This window comes from Heteronotia binoei, chromosome 2 (assembly GCF_032191835.1).
Source record: "Heteronotia binoei isolate CCM8104 ecotype False Entrance Well chromosome 2, APGP_CSIRO_Hbin_v1, whole genome shotgun sequence".
Taxonomy (NCBI): domain Eukaryota; kingdom Metazoa; phylum Chordata; class Lepidosauria; order Squamata; family Gekkonidae; genus Heteronotia; species Heteronotia binoei.
The window spans coordinates 42,640,319-42,656,396 of NC_083224.1; the positions used below are offsets into that span (position 1 = coordinate 42,640,319).

The following is a 16,078-nucleotide window of genomic DNA, read 5'->3' on the forward strand; positions in this document are numbered from 1 at the left end:
TGGTCTCCTAACCAGATTTCTCATCGTGTCTATACCTGCTTAGCTACAGCATCCAGTGCTTCCTGATCATTTTCTGGTCTCATTTGTTGCTGCATTTTAAGCAGTGCCTGGATTGTTCTAGACTATTGCTTTTTGAAGATAGTAGACTATTGCTTTTTGAAGTTAGCCCTATACTAGCACTATTCAGTGCTAATTATCTAGTTCCTACCCCATGGATAGCCTCCTTCTAGGGGGGATAGTTATTCAGCTGCCCATTGGAACACCTGTTGCTACAGCTGCTGGGATATAAGCACCACTCATCTCCCATTAACTAAAAGTTACATGTTATGATTTCTACTGAGTTAGGTCCGGGTTCAAGCTGAAATGGCTACATGATCCAGTGCTAATATCACCCCCTCCCGCAGACCATTTCAGATAGGGAAAACACTGTGTGGAGAACAAAAGACCATCCTCTTCCCCATGCTGTGATCCTGTGGCATCTTAGGCCCCTGCAAACTTTCAAAATGGCATTCCCTGAAGCTCCTGTGAGGCTGTAGAGAAAACAAGTTAGGTGCTGGGAGCCCAGACCTGACTAGTTCATTATTGTAAGTTCATGATGATCCCAAGTGCACTAGAGTCAAACTAGGTGTTACAGCAGACACAGGGCCAACCCATGGCCACCAACACCATTTTAGAGAAGAATTTGACCATTTCAAAATGCCACTGTGGTGCAACAGGGCAAGGTGATCTTGTTCTTTCCTCTTGCCATGTGCTTTTTCAAGTGCCAAAACAGCTCAGTTCTCCCCTGAACTAGAACTCTTGTCCCCTGAATCTGCTGGGGAAACCTCATCTCCCCTTACCTCACCAAAGTTTTCAGTGTTGCTGCAGTTCCTTTAAAATAGGACTGTGCCACCTGTGCTGCTCCTTTTAAATCCTTCCAGTCTTGCTCTCTGAAGACTCAGACGCTATCTAAAAAAGAGCTAAGCATGTAATACAAAGGTTATGTCTCCTTAGCTCTTCTAAAGGACTTCCTGTTTCAGTGAGGTGGAGGAAAGTCACAACTGGACCATTGTTTTCAGAAAGAAAGAAGTGGGCTCCAGGAAATACAATGGTGGGCACTGCGGTGCTTTATAGGATCCATGTTGGGGATCATTGCCTTAGACTATTAGTCTTTTTCAAGAGGGCTGTTTGTTTGTCCCATCCCAAATACTGATCATTTTCAAAATAAGCATGGGTATTTTTAAAGGTGTAGCTTGAGGGATACAGGAATCCTCTCCTCTTCCTGAGCTCATTTTGTATTTGCCTGTTAATATTCAATAGAAGTTACATTAGGTCCATGACTGACTAAATACTGAGTAAACATTTAGAAAACATCATGCCGTGACTGAGCAGAGGGAGGGGGGAGGGATCCTGATAACAAATTGTATAACCTTGAGCACTCCTATTAACAGCTGCTGACAAGATGGTTTTAATTTCTGCACAGCCTCATTATAGCTCTTTTATCAAGCTGAATGATACGACTGGAAAATAAATCTGGAGAGCTACAGGTATAATAACAACAATCAGATATTGTTTCACACAGATATTCTTGTGATTAGCCGTAGAGAGGGTTGGTAGGCCTCAAGAGATAGGCAGTGAGTGTATGATTTGGCAATGCAGTGTGCCTTTTGGGATCTTAGTGGTGGGTACAAACAGGCATTACATCCTGTCAGGAGAAACTGGAATAGAACTCCTAAACCTTCCAGCTGCTGCTAGTATCACTGTTTATAATGACCTCTTCATAGGGATAAGTCAATAAAGAAAAACATCTCAGGCATACTAAACACAGGCTGATAATATATCAAACTGCTTTCTGTCACCTTTCAATCAACAGTTCTGTCCTATTTCTGATTTCATAATCCTCCAAACCTGATGTATCACTAGATATCCTGTCCTGCCCGCTATGTCCTAATACAGTCCTCATGACAAAATTCTAGATTAACCAGTCAAAGACTGACTTGTATTACCTGAGTCCTTGGCATTCTGTGCAGACATGGGAATCTGAGAAAATCTTTGTTTTTAAAAAGTCAGAAATCTAGTTATTGTGGTTTCAGAAAACTTGTGGGTAGTATCTTTCCAAAAGGTTGTGTGAGACTTTCAAGAAAATAGAACTAAAGCAGCTTATATATTTTGCATGGCTATTTTCTGTTCACAATGAACTAAAAGCTTCACTGAGCAAGAAATAATTATTATCTAAAGAAAAACAGTGGAGCAGGATTATTAGGAAGCAGTTGCTTTATACAATGTGCCTTTACATTGTGTACTTTCTTATCATTAATTTACATGTATATGGCAAGGCCTATGTGTACATTTCTGTGTTTTATCTTATGATTGATTATACTTGCCTTGCTGGCAATGCTTATGATTCTTGCATTGTTAATTTAATAGTTTTCTTGTTTGTTTAGTGAAGTTTTGGATTATTTTGCTCCCCTTTCCCCTTTGTTCTATATCCAACCCCAGTCCCTGTTGACTAGCCTGCTAAAATTATTTTATCTTACACTTAGATTAAATTACACAAAATAAATCCATGCAAATTTGCTTAATTTCCCTAATTTGGATGTGATCTCATTGAAATTAGGCACACAATGGATATTTAAAAGAAATTTCAACTAATATATAACAGTCATACAATGCAACCTCTGAAGAAGTGTGCATGCACACAAAAGCTTATACCCAGAATTAAACTTTGATCTTAAAGGGGCCATTGGACGCAAATTTTGTTCTGTTACTTCAGATCAACATGGCTACCCACCTAAGTAATGTAATACAATATCAGGAAAGGCTGAAGAGACTGCAACTTTTCAGTTTAGAAAAGAGACAACTAAGGGAGGACATGATAGAGGTTTATAAAGTTATGCATGGGGTGGAGACAGTTGACAAACAGAATTCCCCTCCCCCTTTTCCCCAAGTACTAAAACTTGAGAGTGTCTGGTGAAACTGATGGGCAGTAGATTCAAGATGGACAAAAAGGAAAAACTTCTTTGTACAGAGAGTGATTAAAATGTTGCCGTGGGATGCAGTGATGGCCACAGGAATAAACAGCTTTAAAAGAAGTTCAGATAGCTTCATGGGGGATAGATCTATCAGTGTCTTCCAGCCAAGGTTGAGAGGGACCTTCACATTCAAAGGTAGTCAACCCAGTGCCTCTATGCCCTGTTATTGATCCTCCAGAGGAACTGTGAGTGTGTATGCTGGCCTAAATGGGCCATCGGCCTGATCCAGCAGGGCTCTTCTTATGTTGTTATGTTTTTAATACAATGCTAAGAACATTTTGATGAGAGTAAGTCCCATTGAATTGACTGGAGATAGATTTTGAGCAAGCTTCTTTAGGATTTTTCTTGCAAACCTTGTTGCATTTTGGCTGTTATGAGCTTGTCAGGGGCGAAGTTCTTACAAAGCTTCCCGAGTTGAAATTCCACATGCAGTTTAACATACCACAGTTATCACTCAGAAATCCTTAGTTGCTTTAATATATAATGTCACCATTCCAGAGGTTATGCCTTTTTTCCTTTAGATGTCACCAGCCAGCCTTGACCTAGGATGACCCAGGCTGGCCATTGTCATTGCACTCAGAAGCTAATCAGGGTGATCTCTGGTTAGTATTTGGATAGAAGCCCATCAAGGAATGCCAAGATCACTATGCAGAGGCAGGCAACAGCAATCCACCTCTGAACATTTCTTGCCTTGAAAGCCCTGTGGGGTTGCCATAAGTCAGCTAAAACTTAGCACTTTCCACCACAATGCAAGGAAAGACACCTCACCACTTGCTTCTTCTGGATGTTGGCCTTACTGATCTTAGACGGATGCCATTGCAAAGCTACCTGATCCTCATCCACTTCTATTCTCCTTTGCTCTCCAGTGAAATAGACAAGTGCTGGGTAAACCTTGTCAGTTCCACTGATTTCTTGTTTTTAATTAGAATATTACCATCTGTACCAGCAGTGCACACAAGCCTAAAATTCCCCTCTGTCTCCTTAGTACAGCAGCAACAATTACAGGAGGGAAAGAGCATGAATGAGTAAGTTTCCGTCCACATAACTTCAAAAGTGCCAGGACTTTCCCCAAACCAGGGAGGAAGAAACTTGACATTCATGAAACAAGGTTTTCCTCTGGAGAACAGAGAAGGGGGAGAATAAAGAAATCTGCATTGCTGAGACAAGTTTTTTCCCATTCTTCCATACAAAGAAGAGAGGTTAAAATGTTATCAAGATGTGGGAAAAATGGTGTGTGAAAGACTAAAAATGTACTTTGAATAGAACACATTTACAGGTGACAGGTAAAATTCGGCAAAGATGAAATGTAATTTTAGATCCAAGTTTTATGCGTGGTTACAGATCAATTTAAAAACTGATATAAATTTTAAAACTGTGTTTCTTCAAATGCCAAAGACATGTTTGAACCTATGAAGGCTTTTTTATTGAGTTTTTCTTAAACGAGTAGTCTAAAAGGATTTTATGTTTTCATTCTGTTTTTTGTAGCCGTACAGAATGAACGTGATCGAATCAGTACTCGTCGATCCAGCTATGAAGACAGCAGTTTGCCTTCCATTAACGTTTTGCTGCAAGCAGAAGTCCTTTCACAACAGGTACTTTTTCCAACTAGTGAAAGAACCAGCATCACTGAATTTGCATCTTAATGCTTTCTTTCTATCCTGCCCTCTTTTCAGTAGATACTGGTAAACTGAAAGCTAATTTCACAAGTCCTTCTCTATCTATTTCTTAGTATCTAGTAATACAGGGTGTATCCAACTGGGGCAGTGACTCAGTGGAAGAGCCTATGCTTTGTGTACAGAAGGTCCCAGGCTCAATCCTCAGCATCTCTAGTTCAAAGGACCAGGCAGTAGGTGATGGGAAAGACCTCTGCCTGAGACCCTGGAAAGCTGCTGCCAGTCTGAGTTAGACCATACTGACCTTATGGACTAATGGTCTGATTTAATATAAAGTGCTCAATGGACTAGTCCCTATAATACCTGGGCTATCATATTCCACAACACAGTTGTAACAGCAATGGATGTGCTGTCAGCATTTCCCCAGCTATGAAATTTTTATAAAGTTACCTGGGTCTTCTCAAAACTAGAATCCAGGAGTGCTGCTGAGCCATTACTACTCAGGAGAAAATGAAACTATAACTGATTCTGTGCTTTTATAAAATGGTGTGATTTTATAAAGGAATAGGATTATAATCTATTGCAATGTTTATTGTATGCATCATCTTTTATTGCACTGACTTCTGCCTTTGTAATCTAGTTTGTAATTTGTAAATTTATAGGTATGTCTTGACTTAGACCATTTTCTGTTTGCATTGTTTTCTAATTCTGTAATTCTGGTCCTAATGGATTGTTTTCTGGCTATCTTATGCTGCCTGATTTTTAAAAGATATTTTAACATCCACTTTGAGTTTCAGTGAGAAAGACAGGTGGTGGGTGAAATAAAGTGAAATAAAGGCCCTTATCAATGCTCTATTTTATATTTTCACCTAAATAATTGTAGGATGTTATTGGTTGGGCAGCCCATTCCACAGCACTGAAGCGACCACAGAAAAAGCCCTTGTTTAGGATAAGTTTTGAGTTCTCTTATCAATAGCATAGACAATAATCTACTGCAAGGATTAGAGTGCCCTTACAGTCTCATAGTGGAAGAGGTGGTACAATAAGTGTATAGGTCATGGGCCATTAAGGACTTTAAGGGTTTAAATCAACACTTGGAACTGAATCTAGAAACACACCAGCGACCAATGAAGATTTTATGAGTCTCAGGAACATGGTTGTTGTTCTTATTCATCTCAATAAGCAGCCAGGCTGCTGAAGTTTGCATTAATTGAAGTTTCCAAGCTGTCTTCAAGGGCAGCCCTACCTAATGCATGTTATAATAATCCAGGTTTGAAATTATCATGAATCAGTGTGGCAAGATTGGCTATGTCTAAGGAAGGGTGCAATTTCTGAGCTAGACGCAGGCCTCGGATTCAGCGGGAGTTCCACCTCTTCCTTCCCACCTTGTCCATTGAATAGTAGGTGCAGCTTCATAACAATCCCTAGATGAGCTCCACCATCTATTTTTCTACAAAATGACCCCTGGCTAGACGTAAGTGAAAAAGGCATCCCTAGCAGCAGTACCTATCTACTTCTCCATTTGCAGAGCTGGCTTCAGGAATACCCCATGACATTTGAGTGCAAAACCAAAGTTGCCCTGTCCAAAGACAGTAAAGTTAACCATTCAAAACAACTTAATTTAGTTTTAGTTTGCTCTCCTTCAGCCACAGCTTCCAGGCAGCACCAGAGAACTGAAAGAGGCTTCATCAAAGATGTATATATATGATGTCCTAAAGACACCCAACTCCAAAACAATGGATGATTTAATTAAGTAGTCTCATATAAATATTAAACAACATGAGGAAAACAAAATAATCCTGGGGCACACCAGGCGTCAACTCCACATCTCTTTTGACCACCCTCTGTGTTTGTCAACAAACAAGGAGTCTGGAGCCAATGCAAACCTGATCCTCTAATATCCACCTGGTGTTTTAGGTGGTGCAATAGGATGGCATAATCTATGGTGTCAATGCCACCAATAGATACAACAAAACAATTAGCAGAAAAACCTCTGTTGGTGCCTAATTAACCATTTCCTTGAAAGATTTTGCCATGGCAACTGGCATTTGCCTTTTCTGTGATTACTATCTTCACTTGAACTTAAATCATACCATGCCTTCCTTCTTTTAAATTAAATTATATGCAATTTCTGAGCCAAAGAATAATGCTCACTTTGGAGAAATGGGCTTGGTATGTACTAAGTTAATGCTTAGGCTGGAGCAAACGTCCATGGCAGGCCAGGATCTTGATGCTCACATTCTGATTGGCCGTTCTGCTAGAACTGGCCAATCGGGAAGTGAGACATTTTGGAGAGAAATGCTAATGAAGGATCCTAGAGGGCGCAGTGAGATTGGTGAGTGGCTGCTTGAGGGGGCATGGTTTTCTATGTTCGGACTGTATACATTGGTTCACTGCTGGTTTGTTGTTTGTGCGTGTGACTGTTCCTCAATAAATGTGTTCTTGTTGAAAAAGAGCTGACTGAACCCACTTAGAACAGGACTCATGCAGAAGCTTGTAAAGGCTCTTCTAGACCCACATGATTAGGGCAGATCCAGCTAAGGAATTTCTCTGTGATCCAGGGTCAATCACCTAGAGATCAGTATTTATGTGCTAATCCTTCCACATTCCTCCATTAAGATACAATGCTGTAAGGTGTGTGGTATTTTACTATGTTATTTATTCAGTTACGCTTTTAGATTTGGCACGATTTCAGCAAATAAAACATGTTGGTTGAGGGGGGGAATCTATCACAGGTAGTCGCATTTCCTTGCTTAGGAAACAAATAAGTTGGGATCTAGCGATAAAGTGCTGGGAGGACCAGAGCAAGAGCGTTACAATAAAAAGAGGAAGAAAGAAGGAGAACAGTGAACTGACTTAGTAGGTCACACAGAGATGAAGACTAAGTACTGAGGAAGACCTGGATGTCCAACAAGCTGAGTGTATAGAATAGAATTAGAAAGTTGGAAAAGGCCTAAAAACCATCTAGTCCAACCCCCTGCACCAGGGAGGATGCCTAAAACATACCTGGCAACTATTTTATTTAATTAATTAAAATATTTAATTGCCATCTTTATTCCATGTGGAACTTCAAGCCAGCTTACCATATTTTAAAAAGACAAAAACTTTTAAATTAAAAAAAAACCCTTTTAAATAATTGTCCAACGTCCCCTAAAACACTCGCAGTAGTGGCATAATGGCAATTGCAGAACATACATGTCCACACCTCTCATGCAAAAGTAGAACCAAAGACATTCTAATGGAGATGAGGAAGAATGGTTTATGGCAAAAAGCACAATGATGCAATGACTGGAGGTCATTGATGATTTATTTATTTATTTATGTAAACATTTATGCCTTGCTTTGTCTTGTGGTTCAAGGCAGCTTACAGTATGGTCTTGTTATCTCTGCATGCTGATTTCTGGCAAATCTGAGCCCTTTCCTGGGAAAGGGTGGACTATAAATTGCCAAAAATAAAAATAAAATAAAGCAATACCCCTGGTGGCTATTTCCAGAGGTTGTCCAGTCTCTTCCAGCCCCTGAGAGTCCTTTGTCCTTCCTCCAGTCCCTGTTGTTATACTTAGCAGGCCAGATTTTACTTGTATCACCTTTACCCAGGATTGATGCACATCAGGTGGGAATGCAGAGATCAGAACCCAAACTGGGGGACAGGGTAACATCTGTCTCAGATTTTCTGGCTCCTTTAGGTGTCCTCACTTTTCCTTACCTTGCTGAGCAATAGAAGATATTGTCATACAAAGTGCTTCTCTCCCTCTTGCAGATGTCATCGCCGATTTCCATGATCAGTGGAGATATCAGAGGGAAAAAGATTGCCAATATTGCAGATGTCTGTGAGTCCATGAAGCAACAGTTGTTAGTACTGGTGGAGTGGGCCAAGTACATCCCAGCCTTCTGCGAGCTTCCGCTGGATGATCAAGTGAATTTCTTTTCCAATTCTTTGGTTCTCTCGTCAGTTTTCATCTGAAAGTATACTGTGATTTATTTATTTTTTTAGAGAAAATGTGCATTCCTCATTCCAGTTGTAAGACTTTTTCAAGCACTTTGTGATGCCCCAGTTACACATGGTTATCTCATTGCTACTCATTTCCACGTGCCCAATTCTTTGGCAAAACCATAGTAAGTAGGGCATAATTTTAAGCAAATTAGGTCCATATAAACACTGTTGAAGCAAATGGAACTTTCAGCACATGGGCATAGACCAGTAGTTGCCACTGTGGTGCCTGTGAATGCCATGTCATCCACTAAGCGCTTTAGAAAGTAGGTGGAGCCAAGCAGAGCTTTTGCTTAGCAAGGATTCTGATTAGCCACATTCATGGTCTGGATGTGCACAATATTAGCTCTGGTTCCACCCTCCCTAATGGTGCGCTCAGTGGACTTCTGGTTCAATTAATCAGGGGATCTTACATTGTTCCAGTACTTTGCTCATGGGAATGGCTGTGCACCAGATCTAATATTGTGCACATTCAGACCTTGAATGTGATGGATGAAGACAAGCCCTGATGCATACATCATGGACTGTTCTCCCCATGTTAACTTCCCTACCAGGGCCAACCCTGCCACTAGGCAAACTAGGCGATATCCTGGGGTGCCGGCCTTTTGGGGGTGCCAGATTGGGTGGCTCCCATGTGACTCAATGACATTCAGTGCCGGGGGTGGGGGGGTGCCTGAGGTTAGGTTTGCCTAGGGTGCCAGACAGTCTAGGGCCGGCCCTGTTCCCTACTATGGGGAGTGCCTGAATTTTCCATTACAAGCTCCTGTTTATTTGCAGAATGTCTTTATGTGAGCCCTCTTTTAACAAATCTGTCATATTCTCGTCACCATCAGAGCTTTGTTCTGTTAAATTTGTCTCCCCTTCTTCAGCTTGATATAGAGAGCTAAACTTTGAGAAACATTTCTCTTTAGCTCTTCCTTTTGCGAGACATTTCTCCTTCTCTGTTTGTTCAGCACATACAAATTGGCCCATCCCCATAAAGAAATCCTCTCCCCAAATCCTTTGGTTAATGTTTAGTGGTTGTTTGCCACATAGCTCAGTCCCAGTCGGACATTAAGAAGCATCCGTGTCATGCTGAATCTTTGCGTTAACCTTTGTTTCTACAAAGCTTTTTAAAAAGAAGTGGGAAAAGAGATTCAGAACATTCTTGAGAGTCACTGAAGGGTATAAAGTGACAAATGCAATCATTAACAATGAGGCAGGCAGAGAAATAATAATAGAAAAAACCATAAGGTTTTCCACCACAGAATGCCTACCAGATAAATCAGTGGTGTGAGAGAAGGGATGTTAATCTTGGGAACGATGTCTCACTGTTTGACCATTCTAGTTACCTATCAGGTACCTCGCAGAGGCCTAGTGTTGCTGAACTACACTAGCTGAATAGGAAGGCCAATGTAGCCCTGCTTCCTTATTTCCTTGGACTATAATCATTCCCTGTGCATGGCCAGCTGTGCCTGTGGGAGGAAAACACCGTAGTGTAGGAACTGGAGGTCTCCCAGAATTACAGCCGGCCTCCAGAGAACAAAGATAATGGAGAAAATGACTGCTTTGGAACGTGGACTTTGTGGCTTGCTGAGATCCCTCTCCTTCTAAACCTCACCATCCTCAGGCTTCATCCCCCCCAAAAAAAAAAAATCTCCAGGAATTTCCTGCCCAGAGGTGGCAACCCTAGGGAAATTCTCTTTCCTCCTATTTGATGAAGCCTCAGCTGGAAATGCCGGTCATTTTATTATTTATTTTATTATATTTATATCCTGTCCTCCCCTGGAGGGCTCAGGGCTGCTAACAACAATTAAAACAACATAAAATTAAATTGTTACAATAAAATCACCCTATATTATTAAATTTAGATATTTGTACTCCACTTTTCTCTTGTGTGTGTGTGTGTGTTATGTATCATAGAGAAGGAATCACAGAGTAGGAAGGGGCCATACAGACCATCTAGTCCAACCCTCTGCCCAATGCAGGATCAGCCTAGAGCATCCCTGACAAGTGTTCGTTCAACCACTGCTTAAAGACTTCCAGTGAAGGGGAGCTCACCACCTCCCTTGGTAGCTGATTCCACTGTTGAACAACTCTTACTGTAAAAAAGTTTTTCCTCATATCCAGCTGGTACCTTCCTGTCCTTAATTTAAAGCCATTATTGTGAGTCCTTTCCTCTGCTGCCAAAAGGGACAGCTCCCTACCATCATCTAAGTGACAGCCCTTCAAATACTTCAAGAGAGCAATCATGTTCCCCCTCAATGTCCTCTTCTCCAGACTCTCCCAAGTCCCTCAGCCTTTCCTCATAGGGCTTGTACTTGGCATCCTTTCCCCTTCAGGATTACTTCAAATTAACTGGTCTTCCCAGAAGGTAGTAGGAAGAGGTGCTTTGTCTATGTTCTTTTCTGAGGTTTCATCACAACCTTTCCTGTGTCATCCAATTAAAAATATCTTTGTTCCATTCAGGTGGCTTTGCTACGGGCACATGCAGGGGAACACCTCTTACTGGGAGCGGCCAAGCGGTCGATGATCTTCAAAGACATATTACTTCTAGGTAAGATGCATCTTTGCCAATATCTCAAGAGGCTTTTGCTTCTTCTCGCTAATAATTCCTTTACCTGAGACATTATCTTTGTAGGAATTGTGGGCGTCCAGTTTGGTGTAGTGGTTAAGTACGTGGACTCTTATCTGGGAGAACCGGGTTTGATTCCCCACTCCTCCACTTGCACCTGCTAGCATGGCCTTGGGTCAGCCATAGCCCTGGCAGAGGTTGTCCTTGAAAGGGCAGCTGCTGTGAGAGCCCTCTCCAGCCCCACACACCTCACAGGGTGTCTGTTGTGGGGGAGGAAGGTAAAGGAGATTGTGAGCCGCTCTGAGACTCTTCGGAGTGGAGGGCGGGATATAAATCCAATATCTTCTTCTTCTTCTTCTAATTCAAATATTGAATTGGCAAGCAAATGAACAATGAGGCCCGAAACAGATTGTAGATTTTACAAGAGTTGAAAGTAGACTGAGAAAGGATCAGTCCTCATTTTTTTTTAAGAGGAGTTGTGAGTTTTTGAAACAATACTAAAATTAGCAAAGAATTCCAGTTTTCCATTGGGATCAAATATTAACGCAATTTAACCTGTACTGTGTACAGAACAGTGAAGGCGTCTCATTTGGTCCTTAAAGAATACCACTTTTGTCTGCAGGAAATGATCACATAATCCCCAGGAACTGTCCAGAATTGATGGAAGTCAGCCGTGTGGCCGTGCGAATCCTGGATGAACTTGTACTGCCTTTCCAGGAACTGCAGATTGATGATAATGAATATTCATGTTTGAAAGCCATCATCTTCTTTGATCCAGGTAAAATTTGGGTGGAGGGGGAGAGTTGCATTAGCGGGAAAAGGATTAGAACAAAGTTAGAATGCTGTTGTATTGCTTCAGAGTCAGACCAACATGGCTACCCACCTGGAAAAGAATCAAACAGTTGTAAATAGGTTGAATCATTTAATGTAATTTTCTCAGTGGTTAGTTGGTTATACTAAGCTTTGGCAAAGAATTCTCAAAAGACCTGCTGCCTTAGGAGAGAATCGTCATAATGTATACAGCTAATTTGTATAGCTCTTTGTTCAAAGTGACTCAAATACATGATCCCAGTAATCCTTAAAGCATCCCTATAAGGTGGTAGAAAGCACTATCTAAATGTTGTTGCAACTGACTTATGGCGACCCTGTAGGGTTTTCAAGGCAAGAGGCATTAAGAGGTGATTTGCCATTGCCTACCTCTGTGTAGCAACCCTGGACTTCCTTGGTGGTCTCCAATCCAAATACTAACCAGGGCTGACCCCAGTTAGCGCCTGAGATCTGATGAGATCGGGCTAGCCTGGGCCCTGCAGATCATGTCAACGTTGTAGAACCAACCAGAAATCTAAAAATAGAACTGAAGCAAAGCATAAGTATTAACATGGCTCATTAATTGATACAAAATTATGTACTCGGATCCTACTTACAGTAAGCGATGCACAGCTGTATAGAGCGCAACCCCTAACAACTTTGGGTTGAGTCTAGGTGAATCTTTGAACAGTTTGTCGGGCATGAGCTGAATGTTCAAAGAATTGTGGCCACAAAATATTCCAGATTAAAGGAAGGGAGAAGAGTGTATTCCTAGGCAGAAGTAAACAGGCTGGGTAGAAGTTAGAATAAATTCAGTCCTGAATTCACGAGCCGCACTTGGCAGACCCACCCACCCTTTAGAGATGGCATTGACTTGAATATCTTGTGGTTTTCCCCAGATGCAAAAGGCCTCAGCGACCCCACCAAGATCAAAAGGATGCGGTATCAAGTTCAAGTCAGCCTAGAGGACTACATCAACGATCGGCAGTATGACTCCCGGGGACGCTTCGGAGAGCTGCTGCTTCTGCTGCCGACCCTCCAGAGCATCACCTGGCAGATGATAGAGCAGATCCAGTTTGTCAAGCTCTTCGGCATGGCCAAGATCGACAACTTGCTGCAGGAGATGCTGCTGGGGGGTGAGTCCTGGAGCTGAGAATTGGCCTTCAAGGCTTTATGTGTTATGCTAAGAAGAAGGCATTAGTGAGAGCATCAGCCCCACTTCAAATGGGAGGAGGAATCAGCTGGAGCTATAGAGGCACCTCTGGCTCAGAATTCCCTGCTTAAGAAAAAATTTAGTTAGTCCTCCCAATGTGATTGGCATATAGTTAAGAAATTGCTCATCGAAACAATGCCATTGACTTTCTTTCACCACCAACCTGTGGAAGGAGGCAATACACAACCTGAGACATTCTGTTTTCTCCTTTAAAATGCTACTAGAAGATTGAAGCAGCCAGTTTCCAATATCAAAATGAAGTGGAGGTCAAGGGGTTAAATCTTCTCTCCAATTCCTACATGGCCCTGAGGAAAACAGTCCCCTTAAGTGTGTGTGTGTATGTTCTGTGACTGCTGATACTGAAGGCCATTGCAAGTGAAATAAAAATTGCAAATCCCCAAATCCAGCAATGTTTTTTTAATAATACAAATAATTGCAGGGTCATCGAGCGATACGCCTCATGCTCACCATCATGCTCTGCACCCACACCTTATCCAGGAGAATCTTGGGACAAACGTCATTGTGGCCAACACAATGCCTGCTCAGATCCACAATGGGCAGCTGTGTGAGTATCTCTGCACAACAGATTTGTCTTTCCAGGAATGCCCGTCTGTGCACTGGATCATGGTACTTGGAGTGAGTTAGGCTTTGTACAGACAATATTCTTTTGCTAATGTTACAGACAGACAGGAAGTGTTCTCTGCACTGGAGGCTGTCTAGCTGCAATGCATGAATAGCTGAAATCCCCCCTCCCCTGCAATTATTTACTTGACCAAGCTGCTGTTTGCTGCATTTGAGGAAGCATATAATAATATGCAAGGAACTTGTTTGTTTCTGCTACATAAGGAAATAGGAGCTCTGGAAGCACAAAGGAAAAGGATGATGTGGCCACTGAATGCCATATTAGCAGTCTGAATCTATTGGTATTTAACAATAGTTCTTTTCAGTTATGTCTTTGGCATTCCTACCTGCCAGGAAAGAGAACTATGTGCTACTCTTGAGAGACACGTGCAATTGCCATTGTGTATGAATAAGTATGCAGAATTTTCAAGCTTTGATATACGTAATCAGGAATTCAGATTTGTTGTGGTGTGAAGCCTGAAAATATTTATATTGCCCTGTTCATACAAAATGGCCAGCATGCATATCACCTGGATCTCTCCCAGTATGCAAAATAGGAGCAGGAAAAACATAATGACTGGACAAGGGTAATTTTAGAAAGTGCTGAAGATCTGTCTTCCAACATCTTATCTGCTTTGGCCATGTCTTAAGCCTTGGGCATTAAAATGCCTTTGCTTCACTTGTGTGCTTTGACTGCACAGCTGCTTATTTCGTAACATAGTTTTTTCCCCCTCCTCTGCAGCCACTCCTGAAACTCCTCAACCTTCCCCACCATCTGGCTCAGGAGCTGAACAATACAAGCTACTTCCTGGGGCCATCACAGCTGTAGCCAAGCAGCCCAGCTCGATCCCTCAACCCACCATCACAAAGCAAGAGGTCATCTAGCATCCAACCGAATGAATCCACCCATTGTCACAAAGACCCTGCAAAGGGACTGGGGGACAGACCCCCTGATTCTCACCTTGATCACTCTGGATGTGGAATATTCACTGAGAAATCCCAGGGAACGGAGACACTGATTCATTCATCAGGTACAGCATGTAAATGGAATCTCTGCATGCAACCGTTAGAACATCGATGCCTGAGCATTGCAGAATTGGTGCATTGGTCATGATGGATGCCTTATTCGTAGAGCTGGATTCCATTCTTCACACTGCATGGTGGACTGTTGAAACAATTGCACTGACCTGCCTATTTCTTCACTGCCACTGAGTTGTTCACTTTTTTATTTTTCCACCAATCTGACTATTTGGAAGGGAGGGGAATGGCATCATACCGGGGTGGGGACGACATGTCAGCATTGGGGAGTCTCTAAATAGCTGCAGACTCCTCCAAGGACATAATGGAATTACACTTTTCCTGACAAGTGTGGTCCCCAAGGAAGAAAATGCTGAGTTTGAACTGGCTGCTGCTGACCCAGAAGCCTTCGTGCTGCTTCTTCCATGGCTTCACAGTCAGCCTTGGGACAATATGAATTCAGCGCCTTACTTTGATGCTTGCTGTGATCTTAGAATCATAGAGTTGGAAGGCACCATACAGGCCATCTAGTTGAACCCCCTGCTCAGTGCAGGATCAGCCGAGAGCATCCCTGCTCTTCAGTGACAAACAAAATTCAGAGGCCTGAGCATGTTCCCCTGAACTGCAGATCGCATAGTGACACTTGGTCCAGCTAGTGGTTGGTGACTGAAGTGAGGGATCCTGGCAGGATATTAGAACAAACAACCACCTTGCTGTTTCAGAGCCAGGGTCATCTGTCCTTCTAACTGTAGTATGTCACTTAAATGAGATGGCCTCCTTCACTTGGTCTAACCCTGAAATCTGGCTCTCAAATATACTAATTGTGGGCATGGAGGTTCCATGTAGCTAACAAGATTGATGGGCTCTCATTCACCTCTATTCTTGGTGAATCTGTCTAATCTTACTTTGCTTTTCTGAAGCAGGTCAGTTTATTTTGGGGTGGAGAGGGATTCATCTGTGGAGGTTCAGTTGGTTTTGATGCCCTTGTTCCCTTTTCTGCATCCAAAATAGAATTGTTTGGCTATATGGAATGGAAATATGATGGAAATCTGTGTTTCAGTGAACATCCTAATCCAGTTAGACGTCCAGCTCCATGTAGCTTCCTTATACTGAATCAGACCATTAGTCTATTAAGGTCAGTACTGTCTACTCTGACTGGCAGCAGTTCTCTGATGCTCAGTGGTACAACACCTGCTTTGCCTTCAGGAGTTCCCAGGTTCAATCCCTGGCATTCCAAGTTAAAAGGACCAG

At 42.2% G+C, this 16,078-nt stretch overlaps 1 protein-coding gene across 2 annotated transcripts in view; it reads left to right on the forward strand.

Annotated features, from left to right (window-relative positions):
- Positions 1-15,075, forward strand: part of HNF4A (hepatocyte nuclear factor 4 alpha) — a 90,056-nt gene extending 74,981 nt beyond the window's left edge. Inside the window, exons 4-10 of one of the 2 annotated variants that reach the window (XM_060230874.1) lie at positions 4,497-4,603; positions 8,385-8,540; positions 11,064-11,151; positions 11,792-11,947; positions 12,876-13,112; positions 13,629-13,754; positions 14,553-15,075. In XM_060230874.1, the coding sequence (XP_060086857.1) occupies positions 4,497-4,603; positions 8,385-8,540; positions 11,064-11,151; positions 11,792-11,947; positions 12,876-13,112; positions 13,629-13,754; positions 14,553-14,695 (1,013 nt within the window). In that variant the 3' untranslated portion in view covers positions 14,696-15,075. The remainder of the gene's footprint in view (positions 1-4,496; positions 4,604-8,384; positions 8,541-11,063; positions 11,152-11,791; positions 11,948-12,875; positions 13,113-13,628; positions 13,755-14,552) is intronic. The other variant, XM_060230873.1, reaches the window with a different exon arrangement.
- The last annotated feature ends 1,003 nt before the right edge of the window (positions 15,076-16,078 follow it).